Below are 24,136 nucleotides of genomic sequence, written 5' to 3'. Positions count from 1 at the left end.
GTCTCAGCAGAGAGCCGCGCAGTGTTTGGAGCTGTGCCAACGGAACGGAGGACGGTTCTCTTTTCTTGACTGCGACAAGACAAGAGTCCCAGTTAGTGACTTTAATCCATACAAAAGTGACTCATGATTGACATATTTTAATGGCTTTGAGATGGGTTAAGAAGCGGACTTGCCGCTTCTGAATTGCAGCGAATCAAAGAACCAACGAGCCAATGGATCGAAGCATTGCTTTACTGGTTCACCCTTCAAAGTGGTGTCGCGCTGCAGAAGCGGTTCATTACAAGCCGCTGCAGGGTCTGCAATCAGCTTAGAGAAATTATAATTTTTCCCAACCAACACCCTCAAAAACAACAGCCACTCTGAAGGACCAATAAGGGAATTGTTAAGCAAAAAGACTATTGATATCGGTGGATTGAATCATTTCTTAACGATACCCGAAAAGAACCAGTTCTCTTTACGAAACCCTAGTCACATCACATTTTGAGATATGAAAACATATTTTTCGTATCAAGCATTGAAGCAAAAACTGCAGTTCGCACACCTCTTCCGTGCCATAAACGATATTACGGCTGTTGTTCACATTTCGCGAACGGGGTTTAAATACTATGCTTCTGAAGCTGCTTTTTGTGCAAGATTAGTGGCGTCCAGCTTGTGAGTGAATGAGCAACTTTTGCGTAATCCATCAGTATGGAACATGCAGATTGCAAAAAAACAAAAAACAAAACAAAAAAAAAAACTGTGATGTGATAGAGGAAATCTCAGATTCAGCACCCCAGAATTATACTAAATCAGTTTTCAAAGTCCATGCAAGATTCATTTATTTTTGACTAGTGTTAACTTATATAATCAGGTTGTGATTTCCTCAAGAAATCAACAGATTTTCCTTCATTGTGGCAGCTTTTCTTCCAATTTAGAGAGACAGTACACTTGCCGAGCCAGCGAGGGGAGTCTAACAACTCCCTGGAGTAAGGTCCACTTTTGAAGACATTTTTACTTACAGCAACAAGAACAACAATAATAGCAATAATATATGTATTTTTAAAAACTAAAACATAGATAACATATCAGCAGCATTTGCCATTGAACCATGTAGTTGGATACTTGGTGATATGTCCCAAAATTATAGGGCAAAAGAAAATTCAAGTGTGATTTTTTTTTTTTTTTTAAGTTAACATTGAGCACTATAGCAGGGGTGGTGGCCAAGTGGTTAATGCGCTTGGTTTCAGTTCAGAAGGTTCTGGGTTCAAATCCCACCCCTGCACATTTCTCCATGTAATGTGGAGTTGCGTCAGGAAGGGCATCCGGCGTAAACTTGTGCCAATTCAACAAGCAGATCCACCTTGGATTTGCTGTGGCGACCCCAAGTGCAAACAAGGGAGCAGCCGAAGGGACTTACTAACATTGAGCACTATAATGCAGATACTTCGAGAACAACTGGACTTTATGCAGTCTTCTTTGCATTCATTTGCTAATTCAACCTCATGCCCCCATTTAGATTTTTTTTCATACTAAATGTCATGTGACCACTGATTGATCAAAATTTTCATCTTCTTTTACTACCTGTCTGCTGCACACATGATGATCCCCTTCTATGAAAGCCAGATAGCACCCACAACAAAACCATATATACTCTGAGTCCCTCCTTTGTACATGTCCAAACTATCTCAATCTTGCCTCTCTGACAATGGAATCTGATGTGGCCGCGTCTGAATCAATACTAAAAGTTATCGGTTATCTGTAATAAAAATACTTTTTTTTTTCAGTTTATCTGTTTAGCGTCATAACAGATTACTTTCCAGTTATTGGATTAATGGTTATCAAAGCTAACATTTTGGTTAGCTGTGCCCACCACTGCCATGGAGACTCCTATCTGATCTAATCTGTAAATCTGTCCATCACCACTGTGAACACGAAAGGACTCAGAGCTTATCTGTGGTGTAATCCCACCTCAATCTTGAATGAATCTGTAACTCCTACTACACATCTCACCGCTGTCACACTATCCTTGTTCATGTCCTGCACTACCCTCACATACTTCTCTGCTACTCCAAACTTGTTCATACAATGCCACAACTTTTCTCTTGGCACCCTGTCATAAGCTTTCTCTAAATCCAGAAATACACAATGTAATTTCTTCTGGCTTTCTCTATACTTCTCCATTAATACTCTCAGAGCAAACATTGCATCTGTAGTGCTCTTTCTTGGCATGAAACCATATTGCTGCTCACAGATCTTCACCTGTTTCTAAGCCTAGCTTCTACTACTCTTTCCCATAATTGCCATGCTATGGCTGATCAGCGTAATGGCTCTGTAAACCCATAACCATAACAAAACTCATAACCATATCGCACACACTATATGTGATAATAATTAACAAATATAATGCTTATAAATGGTGGTGACGCTACTGACATTGATGATGATTGATTTAAAAATTAAAAGTGTAAAAAAAAAAAAAAAAAGCTGTTCATGCCATTATGGAACTCCAGCTTTCTGAACCATATATCAGTGCTGAAATAGATGGTTTTCCATAGTTGTACAACCTTTCAATAGGTTAGGAAGCTGGATAATGTTAGCAACTTTGTGCAAAATTTTCAACTGCCATGGGTCTATCTGAGTCAGGGTATATGGGCATTTTCACAATATCGTAGAGCATTCAGTCCCAATGAGGTCAAAAATTGATGTCTTCAATTTGCTGTTTTTAGTAATTAGTTTATATCGCTAACCTTTATGGTTGCAGAAACCTTTTAAATTTTGGCTGTAACTTTATTTTCTCTGAAGTTCTGGTCTTTCAAAATATACATGTCCAAAAGGCTAAAAATGCAAGAAAATTGCCACTGTCAAACTATGGCTAAAAGTGGTAAAACCACTTTATTCACTGGATATTATTTTCAAATCATGTTATTAGATAATTTACAAAGCAAATTTGCCAATATATTTTACCAGTCATTATATCAATGCTTGTCGGTTCAGCTCTGACCCATAATTATATTAAGTCAATAGGCTGCAAAAAATGAAAACAATGTCAAGACGTTCAGAAATAGTTCAAAAGTATATACTGTCACAAGTGGCTTGATATATTAGAGAAATAAATTAATAAAATCATGAAAGATTAATGATACAGGATACTTTAAGATTTGTAACAAATGGTTTCGGAGTGGACAAAATATTTTAGACACATTCCTTGTGGGTGTTATTCAAAATTAACAGCCAATAATTTTCCATATGTATATTGTGAAGTAAGTGGATATTTTTTATTACCTTTTCCTTAGCAGAAATATTTACATTGTTAACATACCGAGGACTTAAACCTGTATTTCGGAGTGGACACTTTTGGACGGAATGATGTTCACATGCTTCTCAATACCAAGTTTCAGAAGATACTTGAGATATATTTTGCCTCAGGTGACAAACATAGATGCACTTTATAAAAGTGTATCTGATTCACAAACATGTATTTCTTCTTAGAGCAACAGATGGAAAAGTCGGAGTGGACATTTTGGATGGAAACTTACTCATGCGGATTCAATTCTACCCTGTGCAGAAAAAATCCTGGATATAGCCACTATTGCATCATTTAGTAAAAGTACATATTCTAATGTATTTTACCAGTGAATATTTTTCTGGTGAATATTCTGCCTTGGAAATTATTCAACTTGGAAAACTGTGAATTTTTCAAATGGGAAAGTAATTTCTGTCCAAAATTCAACTGCTTGATATATTTTCAAGATAAACAAATAGTTTTTGTTTGTTATTTTTTATTTACAGGTACTTCATTCGATCATGTATTTATCCATATATGACATTTTACCTAACATGTTTAGATACTGGAAATATAACGCCAAATTCGGTGCAACCCCAGCACTCTACGATACCGTGAAAATGCCCATATCAAGACGTGGGACTCACATTTGCTTACACAGGTAAACATTTAATTGTTGCTGAATTACTGACTGCTTCTTTAGATCCATTCGACTGAAATCTGCAATGTCGTCCTATTGCTTGACTACCCTATTACAAGCTTGGTTTGTTGCATCGATGCACTGAAAAGTTTTTTGGATGGGAAAGCTTAGCTGTTAAGTACTGGAGGAGTTTTGTTTCATTTCCCTTGGTTGTACAATGAACTATGCTTTAATCAAAGCAGATAGCGCACTTTAAAAAAGGAACTGCTGTCTCAATGAGAAAAACTTATGTAATGATTTGCATAGATTTTTAAAGCTATTTCAACTCAGCCATTACTGAGTTAATGCCACAAGATTTCTGTAGTTAAGTTGAAATAGCTTAAAAAAAAAAGTCTATGCAAATTGTTACATCACTTTTTCTTGTTGAGACAGCGGTTCTTTTTTAAGTGTGTGTGTGTGTATATATATATATAGAGAGAGAGAGAGAGAGAGAGAGAGAGAGGAGAGAGAGAGAGAGAGAGAGAGAGAGAGAGAGAGGAGAAGAGAGAGAGAGAGAGAGAGAGAGAGAGAGAGAGAGAGAGAGAGAGGAGAGAGAGAGAGAGAGAGAGAGAGAGAGAGAGAGAGAGAGAGAGAGGAGAGAGAGAGAGAGAGAGAGAGAGAGAGAGAGAGAGAGAGAGAGAGAGATGAGAGAGAGAGAGGAGAGAGAGAGAGAGAGAGAGAGAGAGAGAGAGAGAGAGAGAGAGAGAGACCTTTTATCCAACTTAATGTTGGTGAAGCAGTTTTATTAAAGTGATTATTTCATTGAAAAGGGCAGGCAGTCCTGAATGCCACCTATCCAGTATATATATATATATATATATATATATATATATATATATATATATATATATATATATATGAGACCTTTTAGCCAACTTAATGTTGGCGAAGCAGTTTTATTAAAGTAATTATTTCATTGAAAAGGGCAGGCAGTCCTAAATGCCACCTATCCAGTTGGAGCCAGTTATCATTGCAGTTTATTACATTTGTAGATTTAGTAAGCAACAAGGAAAAAACTTTTGGCTTCTACACAGTAAATTCACCAGTGTAAACTAACACTGTCAGTGTTAAATTCACACTGCCAGTGTACATATGGTCCTACTCTGGTCAGAGTGGGACCATATGTTCACTGTCAGTGTTAATTTAACATTGATGATTTTATTGTGTATCAATAAAGGTATCATTTAAAACTTTATGTTTTTGTTTATTCCATAAGTTGTTTTATGTCAAATTTTGTTTGAAAATGCAAAAAAAAAATTTACAATGGGATACATGGGAAAATTGAATGTGGTTGGCCAACTCTTTTTTGGAAGCCACTGTACATGCTCGTGCTGTTTGAAAGCTAAAATATGTTGTGGGCTATCTTTGCCACAAGTGGGCGTACTGTCTCAACTGTGATTTTTGTTTCCAGGTCCCATCAAAGCCTCTGCTGCCACAGATCACTTCAAATGATGAAGGGAAGATTTGTGTGGTGATTGATTTGGATGAAACACTAGTGCACAGTTCTTTTAAGGTAAATGTAATGATGAAGCACATCACAATTCCATACTGCATTGTTACTGACATCACTGAGAGAGGATCAGCATGTTCATCACACAGGATATGAAAATCTCAGTTACTGTGATCAAAATTTAGGAATAGTTATACTAAATAGTTATACTTCTATACTGTGTTTTTTTTTTGTACAACACTTTGGAAACTGTTTGTGAAATGTGCTATATAAATAAAGTGGTATGGTTTGGTACTAGACATCAAAAATTGACAATGGATACAAATGGATTATGGGTGAAACTTTTAAATATCAAAAGAAGATTAAATGCAAACAATACCAGTAACCACACAAGTTATTTCAATAAATGTTTTTAAATGGTGGCTCTGATCATCTGATGCACTGAAACTGATAAGAAAGCAAAAAAAGACTTGTTTAAAGAAAATTTGACTTAATTTTTTGTTTAAATAGAAAGCTAATCTTGAATTCACTTTTTCTTAATAAGTTTTTCCAGCTAATATCAAGCTGTATTTAACCAGTAACAAGGAAAGGCAATGGATTTCAAATCATCCAAGCAAAGGAGCAACATTGTTTCCCTTATTTTTAGACAGAGGCTAATCTTAAAATAAGAATTCTGTCTAGTTTTAATGCATATTTTGATGAATTCGTGCCTAGACATTTTGTTAGTTTTGAGAATTCTAACCAAGTATAGTTTTCTTACCCCCTTGGCATATTTATTTATTTATTGCTTGTTACAGGACAGTCTGGCTTGATTTCAGACTATTTGGCTTATTTTCAGAGGGACAGTTTTTGCAGTGTGAGGAAGAGCTTGACACTCAGAATGTACAATGAAGATATGAGAGATGAGTGTGCAGTGAAGGCTTGGGTACAAGAACATGTCATGGGAGATCCATAAGTATTTTGACAGTGGAAATTTTAGTAATTTTACCTCTGTGCAACAACCACAATAGACTGAAAAAGGAAGCAATAAAGGTGTGATTGGAGTGCAGGTTTTCAGCTTTAATTTAAGGAGTTTAACAAAAAATATTTGTATTATCCATTACAAATTACAGTCCCTCCATTTTTAAAGCCAAAGGATTATTGTAAATGCAAATTGTCGCCTTTCTAAAATAATGGCCTAAGTCATGTTTTCATGTTTTTAAGACAACACAAAGGAAAACACAAGAGCTTCAGTGGCTCATTTTCCTGAAGCAGTCGCTATTTTGAAAAGCTTCTAAAATTGCCTAAGTCACATACTCTTTTAACTTAGGCAAAATAACATGGCCTAAGTCACACTCTTGAGATAGGCCATTATACAGCTGGAGTGGAATTGCATGATCTCCTCAACTGAAGATTTAAGTGATTTTACCACAGGTGGCCAGCATCATAGGGAGATGATTTGGGCAAAAAAAAAAAAAAATCACTTTTGGAAAAAATGACTTAGGCCATTTTTTGATGAAATGATCACTTTTAAAGTCAGTTTTTTTTTTTTTTTTAACAAGTCAGGGGATGGATACATGGACATTTCTAAGTCACTGAATATGGCTTAGACTTTATATCACTCATTCAAAAATACATACATTGTGGGACTATATTGTAAATCTGTTGAGGCTGTTTTCAATAACTGAGTAACCATGAAACAAGGAGACTAGTGAGGAAGGAGACCACCAAGATACCCATGAGAACTCTGAAGAGGACAGAGGTGCCTGTGGCTGTGATTGGAGAAACTGTGCATCATGCAACTTTTGTCTGATGATCAGTTACATGTTTATGAGCTGAGATGGAGAATTAAATGCTGAAACAACACTACCACTTATTTCAGATAGGTTTTGCATATTCATGTTGTTATTTCTGTGAAACTTGTACCACTTTCAGAGGCCTGTTCTCTGAAAGCTTTGTGATTTTATACCTGTAAACATCTGGTTTCTTTATTATGATGAAGCCTTATAAGGTAGCATACAGTGAACATATTACTCAAATTATGTCACGATGCCTTGTGCTGCGTTTCAGATTGCACACCATCCTAAAGGATGTCACTGGATAGTGCACCAGCCGTGCATATGTAAACAGGGCCAGACTCTGTGCCATCCACCGTCTTTAGCACGTCTGACAGTAAAATTCAAGAAGGTTCAAGGACACTTGTGGTCCATGCATGGATATCAGGAAGGGCAGCCAGTGTAAAACTTGTGCCAAAACAACATGTAGATCCAAGCAAGATCTGTTATTATGGTGACCCTGAGCAAAACTGGAACATTCCAAAGATGATTGTTGGTTTCACACAAATGCTAAAAATAGCAACATGTAACAGCACTTCAAGGTTAAGAATATTATTCAGCTTTGGTTAGATGGAACAAAAAAACAAACAAACAAAGGAATACGTACTCTTACATTTTTTTTAGTGAGTTGACGCTGCTTTTATAACCACACATGTATGCCACTGGAAGCTATTGGTACAACAAGTATGTGTTGAGATATGGAAACAAACATGCAAACATGAAAACAAAATGGAAAAAATACAGTACCAGTCAAAGGTTTGGACACAATTTCCTATACGGTTGAATGGTATGCAAATAATGAACGTTTATGAGTTCAATGGTATGAATATTTCATGAAGATAGAATAGATAGATATAATGTTGAATGGAACATTCCATGTTTCACCAAATTAAATATTTTTTTCTATTGAAAGAATGAATAAACATTCATTATCTGTTTATATAACAGCTAAATAGATCATTTGCTATTTATTAATTATAAACAACAGAAATGGACTTACATTTGGTGTGCATCACTGGTGCTTTGACGTCAACAGTCCAAAACAACCTTTAAATAGGAGTCCAAAATTGTTCTCAGTCAACTTGGAAAACAGTTCGATAGTTCAAAAATAATTCTGACAATGTAGTTCATGATGCTGTGCACTGACTTTGTGTACTCCCCCCCCCCCCCCCCCCAAAAAAAAAGACTTCCTCAGTCCAGCGAAAAATTGGCATCAGAAATTTGACCAGCTTTTCATCCTAACTTTATCCTCTTGATCTGAACAGCTCTTCATCCCTTTAGAAGGCTTACGGAGTAGTGGATTTGTTTTTGTGTGTGTGTGTTTAAAGAATTAGCACCGTCAATTAGCTCCTTCAAAATCGTTGCCCGTCAGCAAAACAAACTCTGCCATGTTTAGCTAAACACCGCACCCACTAGTGTGTGCATGGGCGGTGGTCACAGCGTGCAATGTCACAAAACGTATGGAACCAAATTTGCATGGTAAATGAAACCAAATTTGCACACTAAATGCAACTCAACACAAATGGGATGAATAATCCATGTCATGTTACATACAAACCACCAGTCAAATGCCAAGGATCCACTCATCCATTATATTAAGCTTTTTGACTGGGACTGGGACTGGGACTGCTTACGTTTGTCAAATGTCACAGTCCTTTGATTGCATTAGCTCATGGTTAAATTTAGATCACAGCGTAATGCCTTGTGTGGGTTATGCCTATGGTGAAGCTGACATTTGAGAAGCATATATAAGATGTGAGAACTGCCTCAATAAATCAGATTTTTTTTTTTTAAAGTAGTTGTCATATTCCATGGTACCAATATTTCAGTGGCGGGTGTCACAAGAGACAGATTATTTACAGTTTTGTGTGACTCACTAGGCCAGTGGTGTCCAAAGATATTCCAGAAAGGGCCAAGAGGGTGTAGGTTTTGTTCACAGCCATTGACTCCAACAGGTGATTTTACATCACTTTGAGCAGATGGGCTGAGCTTGTCAGTGCAATCGTCTGCTGTCATCTGCTGAGTCACTGGCTGCAAACAAAACCTGCACTCTCTTGGCCCTTTCTGGAATGTCTTTGGACACCACTGCAGTAGGCACTTGGTTTGCATCTTCACATAACGACACTAATTCAATCCATGAAAGCAATGATTAATATACATGCTAATGCTTCTGTCTTTGTTTTTCACAGCCAGTGAACAATGCTGATTTTATCATTCCAGTGGAAATTGATGGAACGGTTCACCAGGTGTGCACTCTGCTTTTTGTTGTATTGACCAATTGATGTTTTTTAATTTAAAATCACAACTCCTGGATGTCGGTGCATGTATCAGCCACCACTGAGGTTACCCATTTGGCATTCCTGTTATGCTCTATTTTCCACCCTCAAAGAATTGTTTTTTTTTTTTTTTTTGGAGGGGGGGCGTGAACCCATACAGTACAAGTAGAAGAGATAAATAACATTTTATGCAGATTTCCTGCTGGTGTGGTTGAAATGCTGCTCAGTAAGAGCCAATTATTGTACACCCTTATAGTTTAATGATTTGAAGATCTCAAAGAAATGCATCAAAGGAATAAAGACAAAATGCTCTATAGTGTTTTGCATTGGGAAGACTGTGTTAGTGCTCTGACAGTGCTGTGGCCTTGTTGATGGTTTCAAGCAGCAGGTGGTTATTTCAGTAGTGTGACGAAATGAGGAAACCCTGGCTGGCTTCTCAGAAGTCACAGACTATCAATCTCAGGCAGTAGCGCGAGTTATGCCCTGCTCTTTGACAGTGGGGAATTGGAGTTATTCCACCACAAACCAACCCCACACACCCCCCGAACCCCCAAGCGCTAAATGATAACTGCAACCCATTTCACTGGGCCTCACAGAAGACAGAGGAGCTTTGTGGTCCAAAGGGCCCGTGTCTGTTTCAAGTAATCCAGGATAGGCTTGTTAAAGTAGGGAAAGCCTATTCGGGATGACTTGGTTCAGAAACAAGGCCGTTTACATCTTAGTGGAAGCAGATATAAATTCTTCTTTGGCTTTGTACATGACACTTTGCGATATTAAATGACATTGTTAGAAGTGTAATGATACACTCAGCTCATGCTATGAGGCTTGACTGAAAAGCTTACAGGCTACCCATGATGCATGCCTTTGTGGCTTAAGGCCATGTCTAGGATATTTTTGACATAGTCCCCTTTGAGGTCCACACGCTTTTCCAGGGCCAGTGCAGGGCTTGTATTTCATTGGCAAAGAAGATTTCATCCTGATGGTCAATAAAGATATCAGATGGTGTGATACAGGTATCACACCATCTTTGCTCCAGTATTTCTTCCCAGGCAAAAATAAATAAATAAATAAATAATCATGTTTGGAACCAGATGGAATTCAGAAGAAGCCACACAAATGAAGAGAGTACAGTGGGTTACCCTTGGAAGTTACAGTTTTGCTTATTAATTATGGCAACACCTGACTTGTGAGCTGGGGCAGCGTACTGATGAAACACGATCATCTTCATCAGCTTTCCTGCATATTTGTTCTTGATAGCCTTGTGTAGTTTCTGCAGCATGTTCATATAATTTATGGTTTAGCCATTTTTTTTGCATCCCAGAAAACTGAGGCCATTATCTTCCCTGTAGAGTAAATATCCTTGACCTACTTTGGATAGGTTGACTACATGTGTTTTCACTGCATTGACTATCCCCAGCTGAAGGTGACTGCTGCAGCACTGATCCTGGATTAGAAAGCATTCAAGGAAAAAAAAAATATGGCTGCCCTTCAGAATGATCCAAATTATGAGTTGGTAGGATGAGTCTGATGTGTTTTTAAATCAGTGGTCAAAAGATTTGGCACCTATCAACCAGAAAGCTTTGTTCTAGATTCATAATGTTCTAAAATCTAACAGAAAAATTCCAGCATCATTAACTTAGATTAGATTGAATGACATTCGCCTGTCGCCCATCCCCATGTGGTGAACACATTCATTGTTTTCTTGGGTCAGCAGTTGAAGGCCATCCAGACCTTGGATCATCTTCAAGCCTCTTTTGCACTATTGATAAAGTTGGAATGTCATCCCATAATGTAGCAACCACAACAGCATGAATGCCGTTGGGAATTACAAACTCTTCTTTTGCAGATTTCTGATGATACTGCAATGCAACTTTTTTTCTTTTAACATTTTGATTAGTTCTAGATGTCACCATCTTGCATCATGTTCAATAAAACATTAAATACTGTATAGTCATAAGAATCCCCAATATGATTAGTTATTAATCAATCAATCAATCAACTTTTTTCTTGTATAGCGCCAAATCACAACAAACAGTTGCCCCAAGGCGCTCCAAAACTGTAAATTAAAACTGTAGGAATACATAAATGCGTGCTAAGTTGAATTAACCTGACTCCTTTTCATCTTATGAACCTTTCTGACCATCATACAGTTGGATAGAAAACAGGGCTCACAGTTTAATATTCACAACTTTTTTCGTCCGGCAGTCGAAGTGTACCCGACAGAGTTCATGACAGGAGATTTCCGTGATTGACACCAAACTGAGTGGACTGCAGGAGCTTTGGTGTCCACTGTCTGCTGTGTGCTCTGATATGCTGGAGTTAATCTGAGCACTAATCCTTTCACTTGCATCTGCTTCCTTGACACCACATTGCTCTGTGGCTAGTGCACTCCTGTTTAAAGGAAAGGACTAGTGCCATTCCGATTGGTTGATCTCATTTTCAGACCACTAACAAGTATCTGTTAGTAGTACTGTCAGCTTGTGGTAGAGCAGGGAGAGATGGAAAATGTGTAGTTAGGTGGGACTTGAGGGCCGGTGTTACTGACAGAACAGTCCCCCCAAAAATTCGGTCCGCCCTGCCTTCACTGCGCATGCGTCATTAGCCACGGTTCATGGATTATCATGTCGTTTTTGCTTAAAACTGCAGTCCAGTCGTCATCTATCTCAGCGACAGATATCTGAAGCGTTTGTACAACAATCATTTCCACATAAATTCAGCATTATTTCATCATAACAGACGAGGGAAGCAATCAGAGTGCTGCGGCTACAAGAGCTGTTAGCTGATGCGTTCACTGCGCGTTGGTAATTTCAAAGCTTCACGGAGTCTCGCCTTGTTTCTGCTTAACTGACTTTAGAATGATTAAAGATAAGAGGTTTTACCTTGTCATCTGATGGTTAATAATCCCATTAATCCATTTGATCGCTTTGGGTGAAGAGACTCTGTCTCAGATGAGCTGCTGAGCTCCGAAATCATGCATGCGCAGTGGAGGCAGGCTGGACCAATTTTTAGGGGCAGACCGTTTGGTCTGCGACACTGGGTTGAGAAGCACTGCTTCCAGACAATTAACCACACAGCAAGCCATATTATAACATATTTGTAATAAAATGTAATAAAATGCTCAGAATGGGTAGACATGGTCCTCTACAACAACTAGCACCTCCAGCTAGCGGCCTCTGTGCTACCAGAACTCTGAGTTTGAGCTGTTCTCACCGGCACAGACAAGCTGTCAATCAAAGTGACCATGCACCTTATTATGCAAAACTTTATGCCTTCTTTAACTAAGGAATTACAAACCCTTGCATTCACCCACTGTACAGTTATCATGGAGGGGGAACTATCTATAAAGGAAAAAAGTTTGCACCTTGTCACCAATCCTGTTTGTGATATTCATGGTCAGGATATTGAAGCATAGTCGGGGGAGGAGGGTTTCCAGTTTGGTGGTCTCAGGGTCTCATCACTGCTTTTTGCAGATGATGTTGTCCTGTTGGCCTGTGACCTCCAACACTCACTGGATCGGTTCACAGCTGAGTGTGAAATGGCTGGGATGAGGATCAGCACCTTTCTGTTTGAGGCCATGGTTCTCAGCAGGAAGCCGATGGATTGTACGGAATGTGGTCTTGCCCCAAGTGAAGGAGTTCAAGTACCTTAACCAGAGAAGTGGTGCAGCAGGGGTGGTATTGCATTCGCTCTACTCTACTGTTGTGATGAAAAGGGAGCTGAGCCAAAAGGCGAGGCCCTCAATCTTCTGGTCATTCTTTGTTCCTACCATCACCTATGGTCATGGGGTTTGGGTCATGACCGAAAGAACAAGATCGTGGGTACAAGCAGCCGAAATGGACTTCCTTAGGAGGATGGCTGGTGTCTCCCTTAGAAATAAGGTGAGAAGCTCGGTCATCCGTGGGGAACTTGGAGTAGAGCCACTGCTCCTTTGTGTTGAAAGGAGCCAGCTGAGGTGGTTCAGGCATCTGGTAAGGATACCCCCTGGGCGCCTCTCTAGGGAGGTGTTCCAGGCACGTCCGTCTGGAACCTGGGGAAGACCCAGGACTAGGTGGAGAGATAATACCTCCACACTGGCCTGGGAATGCCTCGGGATCCCCCAGTCAGAGGTTGGGATGGGTATCGATAAGATTTTATCGATATCGATACCATTATCTATTCCGCTTATTGATCCGATTCCTTATCGTTTCCCTTATCGATACCTCTTGTGAATTTTTTGTGTACTAAAAGTAGGCTTTACAGGTTTTCTATCTGTTTTATTCTTTTACTTCTGTTTTTAATTATGTATTTGAATTTTTTAATTTCTATTTATTTATTTAATTTTTTTATGTTGAACTGTTCTATGTGAGGCACCTTGAGACGGCCTTTGTTATGATTTGGCGCTTTATAAGCTGATTAAATTGAAATTTAATTTAAATTGAACAACATTTTATTGAGTCTTAAAGTAAATAAATATGAAATTGGTTACTGGACCCTTAAACTCTGGACATAATAAACTCATGGTGGATCCTTGATCTCTGGGCATAAATATAAATAAACAAACTCTGTAGTTTTTGTCAAAAGCATTTCCTTTCAGACATTATTGGCATGAATGTCTTTCCATACATCTGAGCTGAGCTCTTGCAGCTGGCTGTGCTGCACGTCAGGATGTAATTTATAAAGAATCCAGGACGTCTCATTTTGGGAGGAAAAAAACCTTTTAGTTGATTGTAGTTTCTTGTCTGTATTACAACGTTTGTAAGAGGTGCCATTTTATTTAAAGCGGCAGTTCGTTTTGAAGTTATTAATTCTGACCAGACTCTATCTCGGCAGAGAGCTGCGCAGCATTTGTAATCAACGTAGAGGAATGATCATTTTCCTGACAAACGCTCTAAAACAACGCCTGCTCTGAAGGACCAATAAGGGAATCGTTAAGCAAAAAGGCTATTGATATCGGTGGATCGAATCATTCCTTATCAATACTCAAAAAGAACCGGTTCTCGATACCCAACCGTAGTCAGAGGTGGTCAATGCGGCCCGGGAAAGGGAAGTCAGGGCCCCCTGCTAGAGCTGTTGCCTCCGCGACCCAATCTCAGATAAGCAGTTGAAGATGATTGATGAAGATGAGCTTATGCGTGAGGTTGAGCAATACCAACTTCAAATAGTTGGGCTCACCTCCACACACAGCATGGGCTCTGGAACCGTACTCCTGGAGAGGGGCTGGACTCTCTCTTTTTCCAGATTTGCCCAGGGTGAGAGGCACTGGGCAGGTGTGAGGATACATGCAAATCCCCGTTGAGTGCCATTATTTTGGAGTACCCCTCAGTAAATGAGCGGGCTGCCTCTATGCAACTTCCTGTTACAGAGAGGAATCTGACTGTTGTTTGTGCATATGCACCAAACAGCAGTTCAGAGTATCCAGCCTTCTTGGAGATTTGAATGGGATCCTGGAAAAGGTTCCTGCTGGAAATGCCTTAGTCCTACTGGCGGACTTCAATGCTCATGTGGGCAACAATGGAAAAACCTGGAGAGGAGTGATTGGGAGGAACGGGGAAGAGTTTGGAGAGGCCATGGAAAATGACTTTCGGTCAGCCTCAAAGCAGTTCTGGCAAACAGTCTGGCAAAAGTAAAGGGAGGCACATCTTAGCCCAGGCTGTGTTCAGCAGGGGAGGTGAGCTGCTAAACTGGACTGAGGATATCGCCAGGTGGTGGAAAGAACAGTTTGAGGATCTCCTCAACCCTACTGACATGCCCTTCGTCAGGGAGGCAGGGATGGAAGACTTGGGTGGATCTGGTGCCATCACCATAGTAGTCCCCGAGGTAGTGAAAAAACTCCCCAGTAGCAATTCGCTGGGGACGGATGAGATTTGTCCTGAGTTGCTGAAGTCTGTGGATGTTGTTGGGCTGTCATGACTGTCATGTTTTGTACAACATTGCATGGAAGTCAGGGAGAGTACCTCTGGATTGGTAGACTGGGGTGGTGGTCCCCATTAGAGCCCTGTGCCGGACTGTTTTCTTCGTTCCACTCATGCCCACTTCTGCTCAGCTGTGCCCACAATCTCGGCATTACATCAGACCTGTTTCTGGTGGGAGTTGGACTCCGCCAGGGCCACCCATGGTCACCAATCCTGTTTGTGATGTTCATAGATATAATTTCAAGGTGCAGTCAGGGACTGGAGGGTGTCCAGTTTGGTGACTACAGAGTTGCATGCATCTGCTTTGTGCAGATGATTTGGTTCTGTTGGCTTCATCAGACGGTGAACTGCGATGCACACTGAGCAGATTTGATGCCAAGTGTGAAGTGACTGGGATGAAAATCAGCACCTCCATATCTAAGACCATGCTCCTTTGTTGGAAAACAGTGGATTGTCCCATCTGGGTCAGGGGAGAGTTACTGCCCCAAGTGAAGGAGTTTAAGTATCTCAGGGTCTTGTTCACAAGTGGGCCTAAATTTGAGCAGGAGATCGCTAGACAGATTGGGGTGGATTCTGAAATTTTACAGATGTTTTACCGGACCATCCTAGTGAAGAAGGAGCTGAGCCAGAAGGCAAGGCTCTCAAATTACCAGTTGATTTATGCTCCTATCCTCACCTGTGGTCATGAGCGTTGGGTAATGACTGAAAGAATAAGACTGCAGATACAAGCTGCAGGAATGAGATTCCTCCGTCGAGTATCTGGGCTTACACTCCTGGACAGGGTGAGAAGCTCAACTATCTGGTAGGGACTCGGAGTTGAGCCGCTACTTCTTCACATCAAAAGGAGCCAGTTGAGGTGGTTTGGGCATCTGGTGAGGATGTTTCCTGGTTGCCTCCCTGAGGAGGTCTTCCAGGCACATTCAAACAGGAGGAGGCCCTAAGGAAGACGCAGGATATGCTGGAGAGATTATATTTCCCAGCTGGCTTGGGAGCGCCTTGGGATCACCCGGAAAGAATTACAGGATGGCCGAGGATAGGAAAGTGTTGGATGAGCTGCTTGCTCTGCTGCTGTCGTGACCTGGACCTGGATAAGCAGCTGAAAATGAATGAATGAATATCAACTTTCATGCCATGGCTATTCACAACGCTTCCTACACCGACTGTCACTGAAAGGATGCTGGTTTTATAGTGTGGTCACTTTTACAACGGATTGTCGATTATAGCAATAAATGAGATGACATACCACAGCCACAAGCTGGCCAAAAACCTTCATGGACTTGTTATTGGGCATGTTGTATTCATCATTTATCATGAAACTCAGTGCAGCACAGATGTAAACGGGACTCAGCACAGCAGCACAACTAACAGCGACATTTACAACAGCATTGGAACGTTTCTTTCATTACAGCTTGCAAAATTCCTCACAGTCATTTGTAAAATATTTTCAGGTTTCCACATGGTAAGATTTGTAGTGATTTTTTTTTTTTTTTTTTTTTCCTTGATGAGGTGGTTTTGGCACATTGAAAATGTAGGATGCTCATGATGCTTATTGTAAATGCATGAATAGTAACCCAAGCAAGTTGTTTGTTTTGAACCAGCTGATTGGTTCACAAGGGGCTGTGATGTAATCACTTTGGTACGCAATGGGAACCTGCTCCCTTTTGGAGTCAAGGACCTGTAACTTTTTCTTCTTCTGGTTGTGCCTCATTTTGGACAGCCTGGGGTTGCTGCCTGTGTTTTAATCAATGTAGGTCAAAAATCTAAATTATTTCCAGACACGGTGAATTTTGATTATATTGGTGATATAATAATGTGAATCTGTTATTTGAATACAAAGGTACAATAGTGGTGCTGAAGAAAATTACTTTTATGACTTGAATGGTTAAAAAATTGAAAGGACTATATATTTAATACTGTTAGAGATGAAAATGCATACCATAATGTAGCACTAATGTTGCGTTACACTTTAATAAGCTATTCATTGCAGGTGTTAGATGTGGAAATATGTATTTGGTTTGAGATTAAAATCTGAGAACGGACATGACTTCATTATTTCTGGAGGAATGTTTCACAATACAGTACCTATGCAATTCACACTCAGTCCCATTTTTGTTTCCACCCAGGTGTATGTGTTAAAGAGACCACATGTTGATGAATTTCTCAAGAGGATGGGAGAAATGTTCGAATGTGTTTTGTTCACTGCAAGTTTATCAAAGGTAAAATTGCTCTTTTGAATCCACGTAACTTGTGTTTTAAATTTGTCCAGTCTGCTGCAGGAAGGTATACCAGTGTTAAAAAAAACCCCTGTACTGATAGAGAAGATACTGGTTAAAACACACATACAGCTGTGAAAACAGAAATGAAAAAATGTTAACAGTTATGCAGTGTTGGCTAGGCCTGCCAAACCCCAAATCTAGTTCCACCAACAAATCACCAAGTCACCTTTTTCCACATTTAATTTTGAACAAGCTGTAGTGGACCCGATGATCGAATGTGGGCTTTGAAAATGAAAGAAAGAAACTGACAGACAAACTAATTTTAAGGTAGATGTAAATTCAACCACACCTGCCCCTAATTTCCATCATCAATACGATTTTTCCCTTCAGCAAAACCAGACACTCCTATGGTGGGGTATTGCATAAGCAAAACAAATTGCTTTATCTATCAATTCACTCAATGTATTTTACAGGAGATATGGCTAGTTTGTTCCAAAACCTAGGAGATTTTCTGGTAACGTGCACACCTTAGTACTGTGCAGCCACAGGTTTACACTTCCATTGTACACTGCTGAGACGCTCTGTTTCTCCCCCCGCTGTAGTACGCAGATCCAGTGTCAGACCTCCTGGACAAATGGGGAGCCTTCCGCAGTCGCCTCTTCAGGGAGTCGTGCGTCTTTCACAGAGGCAACTATGTAAAAGACCTCAGCCGTTTAGGAAGAGATCTCAACAAAGTCATTATCATTGACAACTCTCCAGCCTCCTACATCTTCCACCCAGAAAACGCTGTATGCCATTTTCATTTATTTTTCTACAATATGCTGACATACAGTAGTGTTCAGAATAATAGTAGTGCTATGTGACTAAAAAGATTAATCCAGGTTTTGAGTATATTTCTTATTGTTACATGGGAAACAAGGTATCAGTATATTCTCACAAATCCAACAAGACCAAGCATTCATGATATGAACACTCTTAAGGCTATGAAATTGGGCTATTAGTAAAAAAAAAAAGTAGAAAAAGGGGTGTTCACAATAATAGTAGTGTGGCATTCAGTCAGTGAGTTTGTCAATTTTGTGGAACAAACAGGTGTGAATCGGGTGTCCCCTATTTAAGGATGAAGCCAGCACCTGTTGAACATGCTTTTCTCTTTGAAAGCCTGAGGAAAATGGGACGTTCAAGACATTGTTCAGAAGAACAGCGTAGTTTGATTAAAAAGTTGATTGGAGAGGGGAAAACTTATACGCCGGTGCAAAAAATTATAGGCTGTTCATCTACAATGATCTCAGTGCTTTAAAATGGACAAAAAACCAGAGATGCGTGGAAGAAAATGGAAAACAACCATCAAAATGGATAGAAGAATAACCAGAATGGCAAAGGTTCACCCATTGATCAGCTCCAGGATGATCAATGGGTGAGATGATCAATGAGACCCACATTGGTTAAAACACAGGCAGCAACCTCAGGCTGTCCAAACAGTCTGGAGTTACCTGTAAGTGCTGTGACAGTTAGAAGACGCCTGTGTGAAGCTAATTTATTTGCAAGAATCCCCCACAAAGTCCCTCTGTTAAATAAAAGACATGTGCAGAAGAGGTTACAATTTGTCAAAGAACACATCAGCTGCCCTAAAGAGAAATGGAGGAATATTTTGTGGACTGATGAGAATAAAATTGTTCTTTTTGGGTCCAAGGGACAGTTTGTGACAGTTTGACAGTTTGTGAGACGACCCCCAAACTCTGAATTCAAGCCACAGTTCACAGTGAAGACAGTGAAGCATGGTGGTGCAAGCATCATGGTCAAAGGTGCCACAAGTTGGTTGACTCCATGCCTTGTAGATGTGAAGAAATCATGAAAAACTGTGGTTATACAACTAAATACTAGTTTAGTGATTCACAGGATTGCTAAAAAAAGCAGTTTGAACATAATAGTTTTGAGTTTGTAGCGTCAACAGCAGATGTTACTATTATTGTGAACACCCCCTTTTCTACTTTCTTTTACTAATAGCCAAATTTCATAGCCTTAAGAGTGTGCATATCATGAATGCTTGGTCTTGTTGGATTTGTAATAATCTACTGAATCTACTGGTACCTTGTTTCACATGTAACAATAAGAAATATACTCAAAACCTGGATTAATCTTTTTAGTCACATAGCACTATTATTATTCTGAACATGATTAAAGCACACAGAATGTCATTATCTGTAGTTCACCTCTCTGCATCTGCATCAGTTTTTGAAATATCTCTAGCTATGATAATTGTAATTAGTGAGACATTTTATTTAGAGCTGTGAATTGATTCAAATAATAATTAATCCTGCATTTGTGTGCAATTTCTTGATGAATTCACAGTTGCAGCATGGTGGCTTAGTGGTTAGGACTGTTGCCTCACAGCTAGTAGGTCATGGGATCACTTCCCACCTGGTCCTTTCTTTGTGAAGTTTGCATGTTCTCCCCAGGTTTGCATGGGTTCCCTCTGAGTGGTCTGGCTTCCCACCACTTCTAAAGACATGCATATTTGGATAATTGGTGACTCTAAATTGACAGTAGGTGAGAATCTGAATGCGTGTGTCTGTCTGTCTGTATGTGGCCCTGTGATAGAATGGTGTCCTAATGGGTTGTACCCTGCCTGTTGCCCAAAGACTGCTGGAATAGGATCCCCTGTGACCACTTATTGGAATAAGTGGGTATAGCGGGTATAGAAAATGAATGATAAACGCTCAATCTTTCCAAAACATAGTCACTTTTTCTGTCCATTTTGAATTTAATTTCCTCAAACTTTATTATATCATTCATTCATTCATTCATTCATCTTCTGCCACTTAGTCCAATTAAGGGTCGCAGGGAGCTGGAGCCTATCCCAGCAGTCATAGAGCGCGAGGCGGGGTACACCCAGAACAGGACGCCAGTCTGTCGCAGGGCCACAAATAGACAAACAAACACAGACACACCCACACACACACCTACGGACAATTTTAAAGATTCCAATCCACCTAACCCGCATGTCTTTGGATGTGGGAGGAAACTGGAGCACCCGGAGGAAACCCACGCAAACACGGGGAGAACATGCAAACTCCACACAGAAAGGCCACGGGAATTGAACCCACAACCTTCTTGCTGTGAGGCAACAGTGCTAACCACTAAGCCACCGTGCTGTCCTTTATTATATCATGATATGTAAAAATGACAGTTTATGTTAAACTGATGAATTGATGTTACGACTGTATCTCATGTAAAAGTAGAGAGTCACTGGGTTTGGTACCTGATTGTGGATGAGTGTTGATGTGCCCTAGAGCAAAATATTGAACCCTAATAGTACTCTGCCTGAAGGAATGACCACACACAAATATGGGATTAATATGTAGAGAAGGAAGAATATTGACTGATAGATACTGTATATCAATCAACAAATCCTAACATCAAGAACATAGTCAAAGTACGAACCACACACAAACTTAGAGCAGCCGAAGAAAGGACAAGAACTACATTCTGTATAAATATGGTGAAAACCAAATGAACTGTGCTGTACCTGGTTGTTTAGTTCCCAATTTCAAGTAGGTATGGCATAGTTTTCTAGCCAGTGACTTTTACAGTGCATCCGGAAAGTATTCACAGCACCTCAATTTTTCCACATTTTGTTATGTTACAGCCTTATTCCAAAGTGGATTAATTTTTTTTTTTCCTCCAGAATTTGAGTAGGTGTTTTGTTGCTAATATGGACATAGTAAATACAGTATATACACGCAAACATAGTTACACAGAGCTCAAGATAGGGGTGGGTCATGTTGTTATCTAGGCACCAGGAGGAATTCTCCCCACAGTAGGAATTTGTCAAAGTTAAGACGATACAGTGCATCTGGAAAGTATTCAGATAATTTCATTTTTTTCCCCATATTTTGTTATGTTACAGCCTTATTCCAAAATGGGTGAAATTCATTGTTTCCCTCAAAATTATACACACAATACCCCATAATGATAATGTAAAAAAAATTACATTTTTGCAAATTTATTAAAAATAATAATAATAATAATAATAATAATAATAATAATAATAAAAAAACTAAGAAATCACATATACATAAGTATTCACAGCCTTTGCCATGAAGCTCAAAATTGAGCTCATGTGCATCCTGTTTCCACTGGTCATCCTTAAGATCTGAAAATGGCTGTGCACCGACACTCCCCATCCAACCTGATGGAGCTTGAGAGGTGCTGCAAAGAGGAATAGGTGCGCCAAGCTTGTGGCATCATATTCAAGAAGACTTGAGTGTTGGGAAAGTGTAGGTACACGGACCCACAACAGGGGGCGCAAATGAACGGACAGTGGATGAGGTCAAATAACAACACTTTACTGTTGTGAATGGGCACAACAAATACAATCAGATTACAACAATAGACAAAAGCCAAATCACAAAAGGTGTCGTGTGGGCAGGCTCGAAGATAGGAGACGTCTGTCCAAAGCAGAACCGGAACCACACGATTTCCTCCGCCACCAGACCCCGGGAATACTGGAGCCGCCAAGTCCCGAACTCCCAGGTGGCCACTGCCTTCGCGTGTCGGACCTGGTACTGCTGGCGAGGAACAAAAGAACAATTAAATGTGGGTACGTCTGCACCCAGGAATCCGCACGGCAGGAAAACTACCTCCACCACTCGTTGGAAAAGGAGTCAGCTAAACAACTCACAAAAGTCACAAAAGATCACTGTTAACCAGTCAGCTGAGCACGTTACCTTCCAGGTAGAACGATATCTCGGCAAAGAGGTGGAGGCGTCGTCCTGCTGATATTCCCCTGCTGATCAGATGATGGGTAACAGCTGTTGCAGGTGATGCGTGACAGCTGTCACCCTGGCTGCTCCTGTGAGGCGACTGCGCCCTCGTGCCTGAAGCCCGCACTTCAGGCAGGGCGCCCTCTGGTGGTGGGCCAGCAGTACCTCCTCTTCTGGCGGCCCACACAACAGGTCCCCCCCCTCAACGGGCGCCTCCTGGCGCCCGACCAGGCTTGTCCGGGTGGCGGCGGTAGAAATCGGCCAGGAGGGCCGGGTCCAGGATGAAGCTCCTCTTCACCCAGGAGCGTTCTTCGGGGCCGTACCCCTCCCAGTCCACCAAATACTGGAAGCCCCGGCTCATCCTACGGACATCCAAAAGCCGGCGTACAGTCCAAGCCGGCTCGCCATCGATGATCCAGGCAGGAGGCGGTGCCGGACCCGGAGTACAGAGGGGTGAGGTGTGATGTGGTTTTATCCGGGACACGTGAAACACAGGATGGATCCGCAGTGAGGCCGGAAGCTGAAGCCTCACCGCGGCTGGACTGATGACCTTAAGGATCTTAAATGGGCAGATGTAACGGTCCTGTAGCTTGGGGGAGTCCACCTTGAGGGGAATGTCCTTTGTGGATAACCACACCTCCTGCCCTGGCCGATACGCAGGGGCCGGGGCCCGCCGACGGTCTGCATGGGCTTTTGCCCTCGTCCGGGCCTTTAGCAAAGCAGAACGGGCAGCACGCCACACCCGACGGCACTTCCGTAGGTGGGCCTGGACCGAGGGCACACCGACCTCTCCCTCATCCACCGGAAACAACGGGGGCTGATACCCCAGACATACCTCAAAAGGGGAGAGGCCGGTGGCTGAAGACACCTGGCTGTTATGAGCATACTCGATCCAGGCCAAATGGGTACTCCAGGCCGCCGGGTGCGCAGCAGTCACGCAGCGCAAAGCCTGTTCCACCTCCTGGTTTACCCGTTCTGCTTGCCCGTTGGTCTGAGGGTGGTACCCGGACGAGAGACTCACCGTGGCCCCCAGTTCCCGGCAGAAGCTCCTCCAGACTTGCGAGGAGAACTGGGGACCGCGATCGGAGACTGTCTGTTGGAATCCCATGCAGCCGGACGACGTGGTGGACCAGGAGGTCCGCTGTCTCCTGGGCTGTTGGGAGCTTTGGGAGGGCCACGAAGTGGGCCGCCTTGGAGAACCGGTCCACTATCGTGAGGATGGTGGTGTTGCCCTGGGACGGCGGGAGGCCCGTGACAAAATCCAGGCCGATGTGGGACCAGGGGCGATGAGGCACAGGCAGCGGCTGGAGTAGGCCTGGTGGCCTGCGATGGTCAGCCTTGCCCCTGGCGCAGGTGGTGCAGGCCTGGATATAATCCCGGACGTCGGCCTCTAGGGACGCCCACCAGAAGCGCTGCCGGACAACTGCCACGGTTCTTCGCACCCCCGGATGACAGGAGAGCTTGGAGCCGTGACAGAAGTCCAGGACTGCAGCCCTAGCTTCTGGTGGGACGTATAGTTTGTTCTTCGGCCCAGTTCCGGGGTCCGGGCTTCGTGCCAGGGCCTCCCGGACGGTTCTCTCTACGTCCCAGGTGAGGGTGGCCATGATAGTGGACTCCGGGATGATGGGTTCCGGTGGATCCGACAACTCCGCTTTGACTTCATCTTCATGTACCCGGGACAAGGCATCCGATCTCTGGTTCTTGGTCCCGGGACGGTAGGTGATCCGGAAGTCAAAACGACCGAAGAACAGTGACCAGCGGGCTTGCCTGGGGTTCAGCCGCTTG

The 24,136-nt window shown here is 41.6% G+C and overlaps 1 protein-coding gene across 2 annotated transcripts in view; it reads left to right on the top strand.

Annotated features, from left to right (window-relative positions):
• Nucleotides 1-24,136, top strand: part of LOC117524616 (carboxy-terminal domain RNA polymerase II polypeptide A small phosphatase 1-like) — a 69,966-nt gene that overhangs the window by 38,598 nt on the left and 7,232 nt on the right. For both annotated transcript variants that reach the window (XM_034186430.1, XM_034186429.1), the window contains 4 exons: nt 5,353-5,454; nt 9,395-9,451; nt 17,496-17,588; nt 18,191-18,376. In XM_034186430.1, the coding sequence (XP_034042321.1) occupies nt 5,353-5,454; nt 9,395-9,451; nt 17,496-17,588; nt 18,191-18,376 (438 nt within the window). The remainder of the gene's footprint in view (nt 1-5,352; nt 5,455-9,394; nt 9,452-17,495; nt 17,589-18,190; nt 18,377-24,136) is intronic.

The sequence above is a fragment of the Thalassophryne amazonica genome, chromosome 14 (assembly GCF_902500255.1).
Source record: "Thalassophryne amazonica chromosome 14, fThaAma1.1, whole genome shotgun sequence".
NCBI classification, from domain to species: Eukaryota; Metazoa; Chordata; class Actinopteri; order Batrachoidiformes; family Batrachoididae; genus Thalassophryne; species Thalassophryne amazonica.
The sequence above is the reverse complement of the archived record's forward strand: the minus strand, read 5'-3'. Positions and strand labels throughout refer to the sequence as shown.